A 19,467-nucleotide genomic window follows, 5' to 3' on the forward strand; every position below is an offset into this window, starting at 1 on the left:
CCGGCTTAAATAAAGGGGTACGCCAGCGGAAATAGGGTGCAAGCGAAAATAGTGTGTACGCCGGCGAAAAAAAATGGGGTAAGCCGCCGTAAATAATGATGACCAAAAGAGAAGGGAAAAGATTTTAAGCCAAAAAGACGTATTCAATAACGTTACCGTTCTACGCCAAAAGAGAAGTGAGAAAAGATAACGTCAGCGTTCCAAAAAGTATTCAATAACGTCACCGTTCCAAAAAGTTTTCCAACACGTGTCAAGCAGCCATCTGTCTCTAGTTATTTCCGACGGCCAAGATAGAAACAAACCTAAGGTTCTGTCAGTTCAAATACACATTCAAACGAACCAAAAGAAGCCTCGTGAAGCGCCCCAAGTTAATAGCCAGCAGTGAAAAAGGAGGACTATGTCGATGTCAAAAGGGTATCATGGTCTTTTGGCCACCCGATTTTGAAGATTAGCCGGTGTTTCCTTCTTGTTTTAAAAGGTGCCCGAAATCCGTAATTTTTCAAAACCCTAGCCCTCATCCGTACTTTTCTCTTTGTGGACTTATCCGTGGAAGAAAACCTTGGCGATGAAAACTAATTTAACCATTGACTAGGGCTAATTAATTTTTTCAAACTCGTACATACGTAGTTAACATCCTATTAGGACTAAAGCCACAAGGGGCCACATTGTTTGGGTGGTCCAAAGCATTTATTTGATGGGCTCTGACATAAATAGGGTGTGCCCAAAAAATTAGCTCCATAGGATCATCCCAACCCTTCGATTTGAAGAGGTTAAAAAGGATGGGTATAAAACCTCCACAAATCTATCCATTTTTAACCTCAACAAATCGAAGGGTTTGGATGATGGAGCCTTATAATTTCATTTTGAAAAAAATGCTAGCCTGAAGGGAGCCCTTGCAAATATGAGCTGAAAAGGCTCTCCCATTGGTTGCAAATCACCAAAGTGCAGTTAACATTTGTTGACTTTTACATTTTAGAGTGACGTGGAGCCAATGGGGGAGCCCTTTCATCTCATTTTTTGCAAGGGCTCCCTTCATCAAGCATTTTTCTCAAAATGATGCCCCGTTTTGAAAGTGTTTTCCTTACAATTATAAGTACATTAGGTGATAATTAATCCCTTCATGTATTTACAACTATCCTTTTAATTATATATCTTATATAAGAGCAATGATAGATACAAGGGAGCCCTTGCATAATGAGCCCAAAAATTAGTAAAATTAGTCACATTTGATGATGTGGATCCAATCCAAAGCCCTTTTTTTTGGCTCTTTATGCAAGGGCTCCCTTGTATCTATCATTGCTCCTTATATAATCAGCTGCTATTATATTATAGAAGGCGCCAGTTTTGTGGCAATGTTCAAACCCCAACACCCCCTCCCCCCCTCCCCCCCCCCCCCCCCTCTCTCTCTCTCCACTTGTACGCTAGCGTTTATAAAACACCAGCATGTCCTTTGTAGGACCCAGAAAGTACCGGTTGGAATTGATCCCGGCAGTGCCATAAGTGTCTTAAGAGATCATAGCTCCTAAATATCAGTTGAGAAACTATTTGAGAGAGAGAGAGAGAGAGAGAGAGAGAGAGAGAGAGAGAGATGGTGAGTTTTGAGGTCGTGATGCCGTTTGTAGCCATGGTGGTGTTGCAGTGCCTATTGATGGGGGTGGCAACACTAATCAAAGCAGCCATGTCCAGAGGGTTGAGTCACTTCATCCTCGTCCTCTACTCTAATGCCCTTGCCACAATCTTTCTCTTTCCTTCTGCCTTCATCTTCCAAAGGTCTCTCTCTCTCTCTCTCTCTCTCTCTCTCTCTCTCTGAAATAACACAAATAGCCACTAACTTCACACTTGTATTTTTCTTGTCCTTTGCAGAAAAGATCGCCTTCCTCTCACCTTCCCACTTCTCTGCAGATTTTTCTTCCTAGGCATAGCTGGGTTTGTTATCTCTTCTACCAAAACAGCCCCTACTTACCAAATTATCACAACGATGCTACTTCTTCACAAAAATTTACAAGATTTTAATTATTCACCAAGAGTTCATCACTCTTGGGAAAGAAATTATGCGAAGATTTGCTTTTAATTTTTTTTTTTTTTTTTTTACAGGTCTGTGATGCTGAACTGTGCGGCCAGTGGGACTAATTACAGCTCTCCCACTCTTGGGTCTGCAATGGGCAACTTGACCCCAGCTTTCACCTTTGTGTTGGTTGTTATATTCAGGTTCTGCCCTTCCCTTTCCTCATCCAAAAACATATATAAAAACTGATCTCTCCCATTTTGGGAGTTCAGTATGTTGGATTTTCTATTCTGTCACTTCCAAAGAATTTCCTACAGAGAGAGAGAGAGAGAGAGAGAGAGAGAGAGAGATTTTACTCATTTTAATGGATTTCTTGGTTAATCAAAGAGAACTGTGGAAGTTTGCATCTATTCTGAAGATTTTGGCTCCTAAGAAGAAGTTGATGTGGGTTTTTTTTTTTTTTTTTTCTGGTTACATTTCTACAAATCAATGAAGATGAATGTGAGGCAGTTGTATCTAGTAAAAGAATTTTGGAAACAATTATAGTGATTTTTTTTTTCATTTACCTTTTCTTTCTAAAACTCAAGTAAAAGCCTAACCTAGCAAAGAACGAAAAAAAAGGAAAAAGAAAGGTACGATGGTAAAGTCCTAGCTACTGAGAAAATTTATGATGGGTATTGCTCTGAGATTCATAAATTCATTCCCCTGAGCTGGGCTTTCCTACAAATTTGCTGATCTTTCGTAACAGAATTAATTAAAAAAATGAATGAATGCAATCCTTTGATTTTGCTTACCTCACGGAATCACTTAGCTAGCCAACAAGAAAAGGAGAACGTACAAGAAAGCTAATGTGGGTTTCTTATTTCTATTGAATCTGTCATTAGCGAATCGAAAAAAGGAAAAAAAAATTGGTGGCATGGTTATATGATAAAGAGACTTCTCTCAGTGGTTTAACTCAGTTGATTGAATCTATATGGCTTAGGCTTGAACAAGTAGATATGAGAAGACCAAGCAGTCAAGCAAAAGTATTGGGAGCCTTGGTATCCATTTCAGGAGCAATGGTAATCACTTTCTACAAGGGTCCACCTGTCAGGCCTTGGTGGCCTTTGTCCTCCTCTGATAATCATCACTTTATCCCAGAGCATTCTCCTCTTTATTCTTTGAAAGAAGAGAATTGGGTTCTTGGGGCCCTTCTCCTTGCAGCTGCTTTTTTATCTGCTTCAATATCGAATATTTTCCAGGTAAATCTAATTCAAAACCCACATAGAAATTAAAGAGAACCCACCCCAAAATACAATAACATAAATACTAACACGGATTCCTTTATTTTCAGGCACAAACTCTTAAAGTCTACCCAGAACGAATGGTGATCGTATTTTTTATTTGCTTCTTTACTACTCTTCAGACTGCAGTGGTCACTCTAATTGCAGAGAGAGACCTTATTGCCTGGAAATTGAGTCTTGATATAGACCTAATCTCCATTGTATCTGTAGTAAGTAAACAGAAAACTTAACAACAATTTGGAATTCCTGATAATAATGACAGGATGTAACATAAATATGGCTTTTATGTAGGCAGTTTTCGGGAGTGTGATTCCAGGCCTTATTACACTATGGTGCATACAGAAGAAGGGTCCACTTTTTGTGGCCTTATTCTCTCCCTTGGGAATTGCCATTGCAGCCATCATGGGTGCCATCTTCCTTGGTGATACTCTCCATCTTGGAAGGTCCTCTCTCTCTCTCTCTCGTGTTTAATTTAAAATTTAATTAATTGGGACCGAGCCTCTAGCTCAATAGTTAAGGCTCTATTCTTCAACCAGGAGGTCGGATGTTCAATCCCAGTTTACCTTTTTTTTCCCCATTCCGTTTTGCTAGCAGTGCTCTTCTTTTTATGGTAACTTTACTTCAAAAAAATAAGGAAAAAATGGGATTCCATGTTGAAAATAAAGAAAGGGACTGAATAAGATGGAAGGATTTGACAACCTTTTATGAGAGAGCAGCCACATGTGATGAATTAAATCAATAAGAAAACCTGTTGAAAAATGAGCCATTGTGGCTGCTCTCTCTTGCTCAATCTCAATGCCTTCTCTGAATAGCGAAGGCTATTTGAATGGAAAATAATTTCGCCGTGGTTTTATGTAAATTTTCTGTGCAGTGTGATTGGAGCAATAATAATAGTTGTTGGGTTTTATGGCGCAATGTGGGGACAAGCCAAAGAGGACATAAAGGGAAAAGAAAATATAGTCGATTCATCTCAGTCGTCCATGCAGAAGGCCCCACTCTTGGAAAGCAAGATCGAAGTGTAGAAATATCCTGTAATTAACATTAACTGATGCATTAATCGTGTTTTACAGTTGTAGTTAGATCTCCTAATTGTGTCAACTGTTTAAGGCTATTACAATTCCCAAAAAACTATAGGCAAGCCAATTAAGGAAGAAAAAACAAGGCCAGTTTGTCTTATTATCAAAACATTGTCGCGCAATTATTAGCAGTATATAATATTTGATGGGTTTTCTTCCCATGCTAAAGGAGAGAGTGATACTTGTTTGGCTGAGACAAATTCATGGTGCATAAGTCACATTTGGTGTGAAGCTAACTCTGTTGCAGATTTCTTATCCAAGCCAGATTGTGTTGTTAATGGAGATGACCTGAACTCTGAATCTGTTCCACCCCTCCTTCTTGACCTCATGGCTTTGGACTCTATGGGAGCCATATACACTCGGTTGTAATTCTTCTCATGGGCAAGGTTCTCTTGATTTGGTGCGGTCTCTATTGGGCGATTGATTTCACTATTATGACAACTTGTTATTTTTGTTTTGTGTGGGAGCATGTTCCCAGTTTGTTGGCTTTTGAGCCCCAGTAGATTGTAATTATTTTCTTTTTTAATGATATCTGGTGGGGGTCTTGCCTAACCCTAGCTTACTCATCAAAGAAAAAAAAAAGCAAAGCAGAGAGTGATGGATTTAACTACATTTTTATCTTTGCATCGAAGCAAGAGGAGAGGATATTTGGGTGGGTAGAAAAGTGGCCCCATGGAATGGAAAGTGGGGGGTGAATCAATCAGTATTATTGCTTCATATGTACATTTTCCCCTTTTTCATGTGGACTAAATAGCTGAGATTTATATGGTGTAAGGGTTTACAACAATACGGTAGGGCTACCCTTGATATTTGATCCAACAGCAGCTCACCTTTTGAGCTTTTTGAGGAGCTGCTTTTGGATCAAATGTCAAGGGGTAGGCCAACTACTACGACAAGGCATGACATGTGGAAATTGATGTCGGCAAAATCTAGAGGCAGTTTGGTCTTTGCACTGAGATGAATCTCCACCATTGATCAAAGGTGATCTAAGGTTAATGTTCATCACACCAAATGAGATTTGAGATGATTCAGCGCATATTTGGCAACCATGAATTTTTTCATTAGAAAATAATTTTTCCAAGGTTGGTCTCTACCCATATTTTTAGGTAAAAATTATTTGAGATCAAACTTTTTTAGACATTTTGCTAGGAAAGTTTTAGCTGAAATAATTTTTTCCTGAAAGAAGGCATTAACACACCTTGAAGAACCATTTTTCAATGAAAATTTTCAGGAAAAGATTTTCATGATTGCTCAGCACGCTTAAAGCTGCTGATAATTATTTCAGCATTTTTCCCTGTTTCTAAGAAAATTCAGCTTTTTTATAGTATAAGTAATGTTTTATGTTTTACGAGGGAAGTGATATATTCGCCCCCATTTCTTACCTGGGCCACCACTCTGTTGTCTCTTTATGACTACTCCTTTTAGACGATAAGAGATGCCTCAGCGAAGAAAAATAGGGCAAATATACAATCAATCTCAATCAATCTCTCTCTCTCTCTCTCTCTCTCTCTCTCGCTAGCGTTTAAAAACCACGGGCTTACAAAGTCCTTTGTAGGACCAAAAGAACTGTCGGTTGGCACAAAGGACAAAAAGAAGGGGAATGATATTTGCCCCCTATAAAGTTATTCGTCAAGTTTTAAAGGCAAAAAAAAACGTTAAGGGGGTGAATTTATCATCAAGCAGTGAACCACTCACAGAAACCGTCAAAAGGCGTGGGTGGGGTTGGGGAGATATCATCCTTGATATTTGATCCAACAGGGGTCTGCTGTTGGATCAAATATTTGATCCTTGATATTTCTAGGCCCTTTTAAAGAGTTTTGAAGAATCTGATGTCGTAAAAATATCGAGAGACAGAGAGAGAGAGAGAGAGAGAGAGAGAGAGAGATGGGTAGCTTTGGGATGGTGATGCCGTTTGTAGCGATGGTGGTGGTGCAGTGCCTAGACATGGGCATGTCAACACTAGCCAAAACAGCCATGTCAAGAGGGTTGAGTAACTTGATCTTCGTCTTCTACGTAACTGTGCTCTCCACAATCATCCTCTTTCCTTCCTTCATCTTCCAAAGGTCTCTCTCTCTCTCTCTCTCTCTCTCTCTCTCTCTCTCGCCCGCCACTAACTTACTCTTTTATTTTTCTTCTCTTTGCAGAAAAGCCTGCCCTCCTCTCACCTTACATCTCCTCTGCAGATTTTTTCTCCTAGGCTTAGTTGGGTTTGTAAACTCTTCTACCAAAACTGCCCCTAATCACCAAATTATTTATTTTTAATGGTAAAGAATTAAATTAATAGGGAAGACCGGGGAACACCCCGGCGATCTAGATGATCAAGATGATACAAGAAAACAACAAAGAATACAAGGACAAAATGACACGGACTAAACTGTTGTTAGAATGAAACCAACTAGGTTGGAGGGAGAAGATGAGTTTCAAGAGAAGAAGATTGTTCTCTGGATGCCGAACACACAAAGAAAGTAACCTAAATTATTTTACTACTTAAAACCCTTTAAATTTCACTAAAAAACACTTCCATATGAAGAAGATACATGGTAGTAACTTAAGTCCCAAAAAAGTGAGTAACTTAAGTCCCAAGAAAGTCAAGTTGATAGATGATCAAGACCTAGTGGTCAAGATTAATTTCCAACAATTGTCACATGAAAGAAAATCGAAGGTCTCCAAAGACACCCTATCTACCCCTTCCCTAGATAGCCAATCCGCCTCACTATTTACCGATCTTCTTACATGCTGAAAAGAGATGGATGATCCCGCCACCTGATCCAATATCTCATCAACCCATGTGCAAACCTTCAAGGATGAGAGAGAGACTTTTCTTAGCCATTTTATTACATTGAGGGAGTCACCTTCCATTATCATCCTATAGAAAATGTTCAGGTTGAGAAGCCTTAGCCAATGATGCACTTCTCAAATCTCCGCTGTGTTGGAGTCTGTGGTTCCAATGGGACCTGAAAACGCCCACATGGTTTCGCCCTCGTGATCCGGCCAGCTCATCCAATAATCACCAAATTATTACTGCCATTTTTGTATGGGGAAAAATGGCAGTAATAATTTGCTGATTATTGGATCGGGTGGCAGTAAAAAAAATTTGTTACTGCCATGCTACACCACAAAAGGAACAATTTGCATTAATATAAATAGGGAATTATATGAAAATTTTCAGTTTTTTACAGGTCTGTGATGGGGAACTGTCTGGCCAGTGGCATCAACTACAGCTCTCCCACTCTTGCCTCTGCAATAGGCAACTTGACCCCAGCTTTCACCTTCATGCTTGCTGTTATTTTCAGGTTCTGCCCTTTCCTTTACTTCAAAAAAAACATAAAAACTGATATCTCTCCTACTTTGGATGTTTAACATATTGGAGTTTTTGTTCTGTCCCTTTAAGAATTTCCTACCTGTGAGAGAGAGAGAGAGAGATTCTAGGGATTTCTTAATCAAGGAGAATTTTGGTCGTTTGCTTCTATTCTGATAATTTTAGCTCCTAAAATTAGGCATTTCCTACCAGACAATAACGTTGCAACTGAGAAATTTTATGATGGATTGCTCTGACTCTCAGATGAATAAAGGGCGCTGTTATCCCCCCGCCCCCCAACCCAACGTTAGGATTTAACGTATATGTCACTTTCCCACCATTTGACCGGTCTCTCTCTCTCTCTCTCTCTCTCTCTCTCTCTCTCTCTCTCTCTCTCTCTCTCTCCACACACAATAGGAATAGTTGGTGGGCCCAACAGAAACGTTGGTGGAATGGTGGGCCCATCGTTGAACAACGTAGGCCCCGCCCATACCACACCATAGGATAATCCAAACCGTCCATTTGATGGGCCATAAACGTAAATAGGCTGATCCTAGCCCTCCGATCTAACTAGAAACTACATCTTATGCAACCTCTATAGATTGTAGGGTTGTGATCATCCTATGGAAATGATTTTTTGGGGCACAACCTATTTACATTATGGCCCATCAAATGAATGGTTTGGATCATTCTATGGAGTTGGTCGTAATGTAACATTAAGGCCCGTCCACAACATAGGATGATCCAAGCCGTCCATGGTTTGGATCATCCTATGGTGTGGTTCATACCAATTTAGGCCCCTCCCATATTTTTGAAAATGAAGTGTACCGTCTACACCATAGGATGATCGAGCCGTCCATTTGATGGGCCACAATGTAAATAGGTTGTGCCCCAAAAATCATTTCCATAGGATGATCACAACCTTACAATCTATAGAGGTTGCATAAGATGTAGTTTTTATTTAGATCGGAGGGCTAGGATCAGCCTATGAAAATAATATTTTGGGACGCAACGTATTTACGTTTATGGCTCATCAAATGGACGTTTTGGATTATCCTATGGTTCGGTATGGGTAGGGCCTACGTTGTTCAAAGATGGGCCCACCATTCCACCAACGGTTTCTGTTGTGTGTGTGGAGAGAGAGAGAGAGAGAGAGAGAGAGAGAGAGAGAGAGAGAGACCGGTCAAATGGTGGGAAACGTTAGCCTTGCTTTGCTCATGATTCCCTCTCTCAACGGTCATTTTAAGGTCGATTTCTTCCCTGAAAGAACCCTTATCTTCGCCCATGCCAATACACACAACCAAGGAAGAAGATCTGCGACGTACAATGGCTATTTTTTTATTTTTTATTTTTTGCCCATTTTCCTTCTATAAAAACCCCTCAAGGTCCTCTCTAAGCACAACAACATTCCACACAAAAATCACAGTAACAAGCTCTTCTCTCTTCAAGCAATCTCTTCACTTTTCTTCATTTTTTCGTCATTTTTAATGCGGGGGCAGCGGCTTTAACACCTTCTCTGAGTCATCAAACAGGGTCTTCAAGACCCACCTCACATCCTCTTCTTCTCCCACTATCCGACACCATTTGACGGAAAACAAAATAGGGAAGGACCAAACTCCTATTTTCTATTTTTTTTTCTTATTTTATTGTCTACATGTTTCAATCTACTTAGTCTTGCATCTTGCTGAAATTTGGTTGGTTTATTCATTGACTAGGAAACCATACATTTATCTTGAATTGATTCATTCCGGCAGTTCTTTCCAACGCATAAATATCTTTCTAGTGTGTTTTTATTACATAATTTTCTATCTTTTTATCAGTCAGGTAAACTGTTGTCTGACCTACACGGCTCAAAATTGATCACTCTATTTGGTTGGCAAAATAAGTTTCATACATTTCACAACCAAAGGCTAATCTCCTTTCACTGGGAAGCACTCACCATTTCCTTTACTTTTTTTTTATTTTTAAACTTTTAAGTTTACACTTGGGCCCTGTTTGTTTTGGATTTTGAAGACCAATTTTGATTACAAAACTGATTATCGGATTCAAAATTAAGTTAAAATTAAATTTGAGTCCAAGTTCTCAAAACCCAAAGCAAACAAGACCTTCACAAAAATAATAAAATAAATAAATCAATGCAATCATTTGCTTTGGCATACCTCTGTGAAACACTTAGACCCTGTCTGTTTTGGATTTTGACGACTGATTGGGAGTCCAAAATTGATTATTTGACCCAGAATTATGTTTAATGAATCTATTATAGAGAAAAATGAGAGATATATCAGGAATGGGTTTTATTCTCATAATAGTTTGCCTGAATTGATTGACTATAATATGTCTTAGACTTGAAAAGCTAGATATGGTAAGCCCAAGCAGCCAAGCAAAAGTATTGGGAACCTTGGTATCCATTTCAGGGGCAATGGTAATCACTTTCTACAAGGGCCCACCAGTCAGTTTTTGGTGGCCTTCTTCCTCCTCTGATCATTCAGAGCAATCTCCTCTTAATTCTTTGAAAGAAGAGAATTGGGTTCTTGGGGCCCTTCTCCTTGCAGCTGGTTTTTTATCTTCTTCAATATCAAATATTTTCCAGGTAAATCTCATTCAAATCACACATAGAAATAAAAGAGAACCCACTCCAATTTATTATAACATAAATACTAAGATGGATTTCTGTATTTTCAGGCACAAACTCTTGAAGTCTATCCAGCAAGAACCGTGATCGTATTTTTTACTTGCTTCTTTACTACTCTTCTGAACGCAGTTGTCACTCTAATTGCGGAAAAAGACCCGAGTGCCTGGAAATTGAGTCTTGATATAGAGCTTGTCTCCATCGTACTTATAGTAAGGAAACAATAAACCAAACCACATGTTGGAATTCCTGAAAATAATGTCAGGACTTAACATAAGGATGGCTTTTCTGTAGGCAGTTTTTGGGAGAGTGATTCCAGGCCTTGTTATAATATGGTGCATACAAAAGAAGGGTCCTCTTTTTGTGGCCTTCTTCTCTCCCTTGGGAATTACCATTGCAGCCATCATGGGCGTCATCTTCCTTGCTGATACTCTCCATCTTGGAAGGTCTCTCTCTCTCTCTCTCTCTCTCTCTCTCTCTCTCTCTCTCTCTCTCTCTCTCATGGGTGTCATCTTTCTCGGTGATAATCTACAGGGGTGGTGCTTGTATAATTTCTCTTCATTTTTACATATATTTTTCCAATAAAACAATTTTTTTTCAATCTACAAACCCTATCTAAATTTATTGAAACTATGGCTCATATTAACCTTAAATAGATTATTCTTCTATCTAGATGACTACATATTTATTACAAGAACTAACATTTCAGAGCATATATTAATAGAAAATCATGCTAATCTAAAATCCATTTAATTAGTTGTTTAATTCACTCCTAAATATTTGATTGGCACACAAATTTAATTTAATTTATTTACTTTGAACACTTTTTATCTTTGTAGTTCAATGTTTAAAAACTGTTTTGTCGGGCTTGAGCCTGATGAGTTGGAATGTGCTTCTTAAGTCTTAGAAGTTGATTTTGGGCCACCCAAGTTAATAAAGAATTTCAAGAAAACTGGATGATGTAAGTGTAGGGACTCTTAACAGGGTAGAACTCGCCCCAAAAGCTAGCTATTAGAGGGAGGGTGCCCATTCCTTATAAGCAAATCCACATCCATTGACTTTTCCGATGTGGGACTATTTTTGCTTTCACGTGGAACCCCCAACAATCTCCCCCCCTCCACGTGGAAGCAACGTCGACAATCTCGCCCATCCACACGGGTGCAACGTGGGAACTACCAGATCTATCCTGAGGGATTATTCCGTCATCGCAGGCATTATCGGGGTTACTGAGATCTTCCCCGATGGACATTCCTGCCAAACCGGGGTTACCACGCCCTAGCTTTGATACCCCTTGTAGGGATTCTTAACAGGGTAGAACTCACGCCTAAAAGCTAGCTATTAGAGGGAGGGTGCCCATCCCTTATAAGCAAATCCAGATCCATTGACTTTTCAGATGTGGGATTATTTTTGCTTTCACGTGGAACCCTCAACACTAAGGCCCTGTTTGTTTTGGATTTTGAGAACCGATTGTGAGTCTAAAAATGATTATTGGACTCATATTTAACTTTAAAACCACAAAATTTGCAAGGCAGATGCTCTAAGGCCCTGTTTGTTTTGGATTTTGAGAACCGATTGTGAGTCCAAAAATGATTATTGGACTCATATTTACGTTTGATACCACAAATTTTACATGGTTCGACAGTGTGCCTTGTATATGGAGGAGATGAGAAGATTCCAAAATCTTTGAGATTAGCGTAGAGTGTACAGTAGTACCCTAGTGAACAGTCACTTGTAGATTACAATACATTTAGGGCAGTGATAAATCGACTCCCAAATATCTTAAATTGACTCCCTATGTGTCTTTCTCTCTCCTCTGGGTCAGAGAGAGAAAGAGGAGAGAGATAGAAACATGGGGAGTCGATTTAAGATATATGGGAGTCGATTTATCACTCCCCTACATTTATCATATCAATCGCTACATTAGCATCAACTCTATTTCAATAAATAGAATACAATGTTTCTGTTAAAAAATTTAATTAAAAATAAATTAGCATGTGAAAGGAAAATAATTTGGCCGCAATTATTGTGTGAATTTCTTGTGCAGTGTGATTGGAGCAATTCTTATTTCCGTTGGGTTTTATGGTGCAATATGGGGACAGGCCAAAGAAGAGGAAATGAAAGGCAAAGAACATGTAGTCCATTCATCGGATTCATCGAGGACCCCACTCTTACTAAAAAATAAAATTGAAGTGTAGAAACCTGTAATTAACACTAACTCATGCATTACATATGTTCTGGAATTGTGGTTACAACTCTCAATTGTCTCCACTGTTCATCTTATAGCTATTTTTTACACACTCGAGTCTTTATTAGGAAAACCCACATCAACTTTAATATTTTAATGGCGTCATCCTAAACTAAAAAACTATAACTCAGCCCCTCATTTTTACATAATCTTGGAAACGCCCTTACGTTCGTAACTACCCTCTTTTTTCCCTTGAAAAATGATTGTGCCAACATTTTTATATGGTAACAGCATCCTAAATTTGGAAACGATAACTAAGCCCTTCATCTTTACATAATCTTAGAAATGCCCTTGCCTACTCTCATTTATGCGCTTGCAAAATGATTGTGCCGACATTTTTTTGCTAAATGAAGGTGTAAACACCGAGAGCATCATACCAATCATTTTGTAAAATGACCATAATATCCTGTGTAATGCCTTTAGAGTGTCTTTGCCTTTTTCAGTCCAGATATTTTTGTAGGCTAATCTCTCTCAGATTAGAGTTTTGGGAATTATAGGCTCAATTAAATTTTCCGGGTTCAAGAGGATATTATTAAAAGAGTGTTGCTATGGAAACCAAGGTTTTAAATTTCGGTTTTATCCGAAACTGAAATTTATTCGGCCGAAATTCGGTAACGGGTGTTGTAAATGACGTTTTTTGAAATTTCGGCCAAAATTTTGTGAAGTAATGAAAAATTAATATTTTATCTTAAATTTCGCCGAAATTTGGTACATTTCGGGAATTTCGGTTTCGGTGTTGATCGAAATCCGATCGAAATTTAAAACCCTGATGGAAACAGGCTTCCTAAACAAGAGCTGAACCCGAGCAAATCACTATATGCCACATTGTATAAGAGGGGTAGTTTTGTTATTTTGGGAAAAAATTAAAAAACTAAGATAAAGGCAAGTACCAATCCCTTGGCCGCCTCTTGGTACAAAGGGTCCTCTCTTTAGGCCTTTAGATTGTAGCTTCTCTTCACACTGAAATAAAGACAAGTAGTTGTCAACATGACGCTATTGTTGGTACTAGGTTGCAACAGGGTCAGGTTGGACCAGGCTTTTCAAAACCCTAGCCCAACCCCTAGATCCCATTATATTAGCCTTGACTCGCCCTGACCCTGAGTCAGCGCCTAAAAACCTCAACCCAATGCTCGCCCTGCAGGGCTCAGCCCAGCCGGTGCCCACCTTGATTGCCCTGATTGGGCCGGGCCGGGCCGAGCTGGCCCTGATTGACCCTGGTGAAAACCATTTTGCGGCTGGCTTTTGCATGTGAGAACAGCCACAATCTACCACATCAGGTGAATTAAATGAATAACACAATCTGCCAAAAAATCAATTTGTGTGGCTGCTCTCACATGCAAAAGCCAGCTTTTGGGAAATCGTGGTACTGCTCTGGGAAATATATATCTTCATAAAGACATATATATCTTCATAAAAGAGTACCTATGTATGGAGTTTAGCCCCATCTTCATAAGACAGTACCTGTGTAAGAAGTTTAGTCCTGTTGCGGGAAATATAAATCTTCTTCATAAAGTGTAAACAGGGCCGGGTCAGGCTGGCCCGCTGTATCAACCCTTAGCCCAACCCGACCCGACCCTGAGTTATGGCCTAAAAAATGAACCCAAGCGCACCCTCAGGGTTGGAAAATCCAGTCTAGAGCCTGTTCAGGCTCAGGGCGGGTGAGGGTTCACAGGGCCAAAGTTGCACCCCTAGTTGGTACCATACTCAAGTTATCTATTAAAAGAGAGGGAAAACCCTGAGAGTGAGGAGATCAACAACAACAAAGTAAAAAGTATAGGCCTGGAATACTAGAAGGGAGGGGAATAATGTCCGCATATACTTATTTGATAATGGCACTCCTTAATTTATTACTAATGACCACTTGGATCGAGAGCCTAGAATCATCCTATCAAGGTGTTCTCTACTTCACTTGGCTCGACTTAAGGTTAATGTTGGTATTCATAGATCTGTCCATTAAATACATTTTGCACAATGTCAGCAAGTGGGTCAGACATGATAGAGTTCATGGTTCATGATAGGCTGGATCCATTGTCAATCTCGGCCTGCAACTTGAAGATGGGTGGATTGCTTCTTCCGAGGAAGCACCATGAGGACCCATATATTGGTGCATGTTCGGTAAAGTGTGACCCACCCCCGAGGGGCCTGATCGTGGATTGTGGCCAACCGATGCAAGGCGCTTGCAAGTTGCAACAGTACATTTGCATCCACTGGCAAGATAATAAGCAGTCATTTTTCTTTTTCCTTTTTAACAACTGGTAATAGGGGTGGACATGGTTCTGAACTGAACCGAACCGGCACATATGGTTCGGTTCGGTTCGGTTCCATATTTATATGGTTCGGTTCCAGTTCTGATATTCTGGAACCGATGGAAATTCGGTTCGGTTCTGGGTTTGAGATCCCGGAACCGAGAACCGACCCTCACCTTAAAACCCAATGCATCATCGCTTGATAAAATCACCCCACCTCCTTTTAATTCACCCCTCTTTAACGTGTTGCTTTGCCTTTAATTCACCCTCCAAATTTGTGCTTGATTATTCCAAATTTGTGCATGTTTGTAGGTCATATATAATTTTTGCATTGCCCAAATTTGTGCAAATTTGTGCCTGATTATTCCAAATTCGTGCATTTTAGTCTTTGTTGTTCATATATAAACAGGACCGAACCGATTATAAATACATTTAGGCAAAATATCTACATTTGGTGAAGGTCGGGTAAACCCAGAACCGAACCGATTATATATGGTTCTGGTTCGGTTAGGGTCCAAACATATATTGGTCGGTTCTGGTTCCAATTTCAGGGAACCGATTATATATGGTTCGGTTCTGGGTATACCCCAAAACCGAACCGAACCGAACCATGTCCACCCCTAAGTGGTAAGGATACGATTATGGGTTGGGATCAAACAATTTATAACCGTGCCTAAGCATGGGTGGGCCCACCATTTTACACCTCATGTTATTGATGGGATGGGACAGCACTTTACACCTCATGCTTTTTTATAGGGTGGGGCCTGCCATTTTAAAATTTAAGTTTTGATGGGTAGGGCCCACTGTCCCTACCTAACCTAGCATTGGGTGGGGACCACTATTTACCCCTGATTTGGGAAATGGTATATTTCCCCTTTTCTTACTTGGAACAGCCTCCAGTAGCGTAAAATACACTAGAGGGGCTGTCCCAAGAAAAAAAGGGTGAATATATTACTTCCCCTGATGTTTTTGATGGGTGAGGACCACCGTCTCTACACAAGCACATTAGGGTGGGGCCCACCATTTTACACCTCATATTTTGATGGCGTGGGGTCCACCATTTCACCCATGGACAGGCCCATCTAGTGAATCCTGATTGTTTGACTCAAAACTACCTTTAAATTTGTGTCCAAGTTCTCAAAATCCAAAACAAACAAGGCCTTCAAAAATAATAAAATAAATAAATCCATGCAATCATTTGCTTTGGCATACCTCACTGAATTGCTTGGGCCATGCCAATTTTGGATTTTAACAACCGATTGTGAGACCAAAAGTGATTATTTGACTCAAAATTATGTTAAATGAATCTATCAAAAAAAAAAAGGGCGGCCCAATGCACAAGGCTCCCGCCATTACGGGGTCTACGGGGTCTGAGGAGGGCTAGATGTTTAATGAATCTATCGTTAGCAAAAAAAAAAAAAAAAATTTGAAAGAAAACTTGTGTGCTTGGTTATATCGTGAATGAGTTTTATTCACCGAGTGGTTTGTCTCAGTTGATTGACTCTATATGACAGGCTTGAAAAGTCAGATATAGGAAGCCCAAGCACCCAAGCAGAAGTATTGGGAGCCTTGGTATCCATTTCAGGAGCAATGGTAATCACTTTCTACAAGGGTCCACCGGTCAGGCCTTGGTGGCCTTTGTCCTCCTCTGATAATCATCACTTTCTCTCAGAGCAATCTCCTCTTTATTCTTTCAAAGAAGAGAATTGGGTTCTTAGGGCCTTTCTTCTTGCAGCTGCCTATTTATCTTCTTCAATATCGAATATTTTCCAGGTAAATCTTTCATTCAAAACCCACATAGAAATTAAAGAGAACCCACCCCAAAATATAATAACATATATACTAACATGGATTCCTTTATTTTCAGGCACAAACTCTTAAAGTCTATCCAGCAAGAATGGTGATAGTATTTTTTACTTGCTTCTTTACTTGCAGAAAGAGAGCCAAGGGGCCTGGAAATTGACTCTAGATATGGAGCTTGTGTCCATTGTACTTGTAGTAAGTAAACAACAAACCAAACCACATTTTGCAATGCCTGAAAATAATGATTGGATTTAACATCAGGATGGTTTTTTTGTAGGTTAGAATATGTGAGATCCACCGTTAGATTAGGTGTAGATCTCACCGTTAGATCTTCTTGTGAAAGATTAGGCAAGTTGGTTGATGAGGCAATCCACTAGAATAGGCAGCTAGATTTAATTAGTGAGTAGATTAGATTAGAATATTCCATCATTATCTCTTTCCATAGTCTGCTTGATCTCTTTCTATGTTTATCATGTATGTGCTCAATATAAGCACACCTTGAGCTCTATTGTAAATCATCCAAGTTTAGTGAAAAATCATAAATTTATCAGTTTTCGGGACTATGATTCCAGGCCTTGTTATACTATGGTGCATACAGAAGAAGGGTCCTCTTTTTGTGGCCTTCTTCTCTCCATTGGTAATTGCCATTGCAGCCATCATGGGTGTCATCTCTCTCTCTCTCTCTCTCTCTCTCTCTCTCTCTCTCTCTCTCTCTCTCTCTCTCTCTCTCTCTCTCCATATGTGTTTGAGACCCATACTAGATTTTTCTGCTACCTGCGTGGTCGTATAATTTCTTCTCATTTAGTCATTTTACGTTTCTTCTTCAAATAAAACCAAATATTTTTTTTTTTACAAATTCACTGTGAGTGTTAAAGTATAAAAGATTAAATGGATGCCATCTCCAAAGGTTTAAGCTTTTGGAGTAATTGGTTGTTTCATATGGCATTACAACTTTTAAACTAGCAAATTCCTACTTAAAATATCAAAGATTTATTGAAACTATGTCTTGTTCAACCCTACCACCACTAGCGTCTGTCTTTGTCAACCCCAACACAGGTGGCTGCCACTTTTGATGGTAGCTTAAAAAAGAGAAACGATATTGCGCCACCCACCCCCACCCCCCCCAAAAAAAAAAAAAAAGGAAAAAGAAAAAATAAATTCCGCCCACAAAGGCATACGGCTAACTTTAAGAGATTCCCTCCATACAAATTCCACTACGCTAAGAGACATACCGAGAACTCGGTTGTTCAGTACTGATAACTATGTTAGGAGGATTCCATCCCCCCGGGACTAATGAACTGGAACAAAGCCAACAAGAGATTCATGATTAGTGGATTAGCTAAACTAAGCAATCGAAAGGCATGAGCGGCAAGAATCCTTTAATTTCAACTGTTTCAGCCTGTGCTTTATAAATAGCCTCAGCACAAAATAAGAAATGGTCTCTCCAATGCATAAATGGTTGGGAGTTCACGTTCTCATCATCCTTGGTAAAATCAAGTCTACCGCAAGTTCATGAACTTATTATCCTAGGTCAGAATAACTTGATAGTTTTCACCGGTTATAGTGGCCCTCTTTAATACATTAAGAAAAGATTCAAGTGATGAAAAGGGAAATGATATTCGCCACCTGATGGATAAAATCCCCTCTTTAATGTTAGGGAAATGATGCGCACCTTTTCATCACTTGGGACACCCAGCAACAGTGTATCGTATCAATGACTGAAGAGGGGCTAATGCACTTCACGTCAAAAGGATTCAACAGATTTGATTGTCACGTACACTGTAGTTGGGTGTCCCAAGTGATGAAAAGGGGCGCATTTATCATTTTCCTGACGTTATTCTCGTTAAGTTTTAAAGGCAAACAAAAACGTTAAAAGGCCGTGCTCACGGAAACCATTCCCGGGGGGATATCATTTCCCTTAAAAAAATCAAGAAGAAAGAGAAAAAGAAGATCCCATTGCTCGAAGAAAATCAGAGCACTTGAATCCATCCGTAATATCTTTTGTCATTATGATTATTTTATTGTGTGGTGGAGTGTGTAGGGGGAGAGGTGTGGTTTTGGAGCCACAATCAGTTGTCAAAATCTCAAACGAACACGGTCTTTGGATTTTGAAAACTGATTGTGGGTCCAAAACTGATTATTGGACTCAAATTTACATGGTTTGTTAGTCTACCGAAGAGGTGAGAAGATTTCCACAATCTTTGAGATTATGGTAGGGTGTACAATATACCCTGGTGATCAGTCACAAATAAATTACTAGACATTTATCATAACATTTGCTACATTCGCATCAACTCTAATTCAGTGAATAGAATACAAAGGTTCTGTTAAAAAATCAATTCAAAATAAATTAGCATTTGGTATATTATTTTAAAAGAAAATAATTTGGCCGCGGTTATAATGTGAATTTTCTGTGCAGTGTGATTGGAGCTATTATAATAGCCATAGGGTTTTATGGTGCAATGTGGGGACAGGGCAAAGAAGAGGAGATGAAGGGCAAAGAAAATGTAGTCGATTCATCGGAGTCGTCCATCAAGACCCCACTCTTACAAATCAAGAAGAATATTGAAGTGTAGAAGACTAACTCATGCATTGAGTGCGTCCTGAAAGTGTGGTTACAACTCTTTACAAAATGTAAAACTACAAGTATGTAGAGAGTTATACTTTGCTCCTCACTCCAGTGTTCATCTGTTAGATATTTGTTACATACGTACGGGTGCCTTTATAAGGGAAAAAACCCATCAACCTTAATAGTTTAACTGCATCTCCTAAACTTCAAAACTCTAACTCAGCCCCTCATTTTTACATAATCTTGAAAATGCCATTAGTGTAGTAACTACCCTCATTTTTGCGTTTGCAAAATCACTGTGTCAACCATTTTA

General features: G+C 39.4%; 2 protein-coding genes across 9 annotated transcripts; both read left to right on the forward strand.

Annotated features, from left to right (window-relative positions):
* The first annotated feature begins 1,414 nt into the window (after positions 1-1,414).
* LOC143879338 (WAT1-related protein At5g40240-like) lies at positions 1,415-4,532 on the forward strand. The gene is made up of 7 exons (XM_077381682.1): positions 1,415-1,770; positions 1,864-1,926; positions 2,095-2,208; positions 2,988-3,246; positions 3,339-3,497; positions 3,580-3,731; positions 4,160-4,532. Exons 1-7 carry the CDS (start codon positions 1,589-1,591, stop codon positions 4,308-4,310), a joined length of 1,080 nt encoding a protein of 359 aa, XP_077237797.1. The 5' UTR covers positions 1,415-1,588; the 3' UTR covers positions 4,311-4,532.
* A 1,490-nt stretch (positions 4,533-6,022) lies between these two features.
* LOC143879339 (WAT1-related protein At3g28050-like) lies at positions 6,023-19,290 on the forward strand. 8 transcript variants are annotated; one of them, XM_077381686.1, is made up of 7 exons: positions 6,023-6,349; positions 6,509-6,571; positions 7,544-7,657; positions 10,006-10,252; positions 10,345-10,503; positions 10,586-10,737; positions 19,005-19,290. In XM_077381686.1, the coding sequence occupies exons 1-7, from the start codon at positions 6,249-6,251 to the stop codon at positions 19,159-19,161; spliced, it is 993 nt and encodes a 330-aa protein (XP_077237801.1). In that variant the 5' UTR covers positions 6,023-6,248; the 3' UTR covers positions 19,162-19,290. The 8 variants fall into 8 exon arrangements, with proteins under 8 accessions (XP_077237801.1, XP_077237803.1, XP_077237799.1 ...); XM_077381688.1 differs by having other exon boundaries at positions 6,024-6,349; positions 6,509-6,566; XM_077381684.1 differs by lacking the exon at positions 19,005-19,290 and adding an exon at positions 12,336-12,501 and having other exon boundaries at positions 6,024-6,427.
* Positions 19,291-19,467: the final 177 nt, after the last annotated feature.

The sequence above is a fragment of the Tasmannia lanceolata genome, unplaced genomic scaffold (genome assembly GCF_043159265.1).
Source record: "Tasmannia lanceolata isolate RefF3 unplaced genomic scaffold, GAP_Taslan_0.1 ptg000006l, whole genome shotgun sequence".
NCBI classification, from domain to species: Eukaryota; Viridiplantae; Streptophyta; class Magnoliopsida; order Canellales; family Winteraceae; genus Tasmannia; species Tasmannia lanceolata.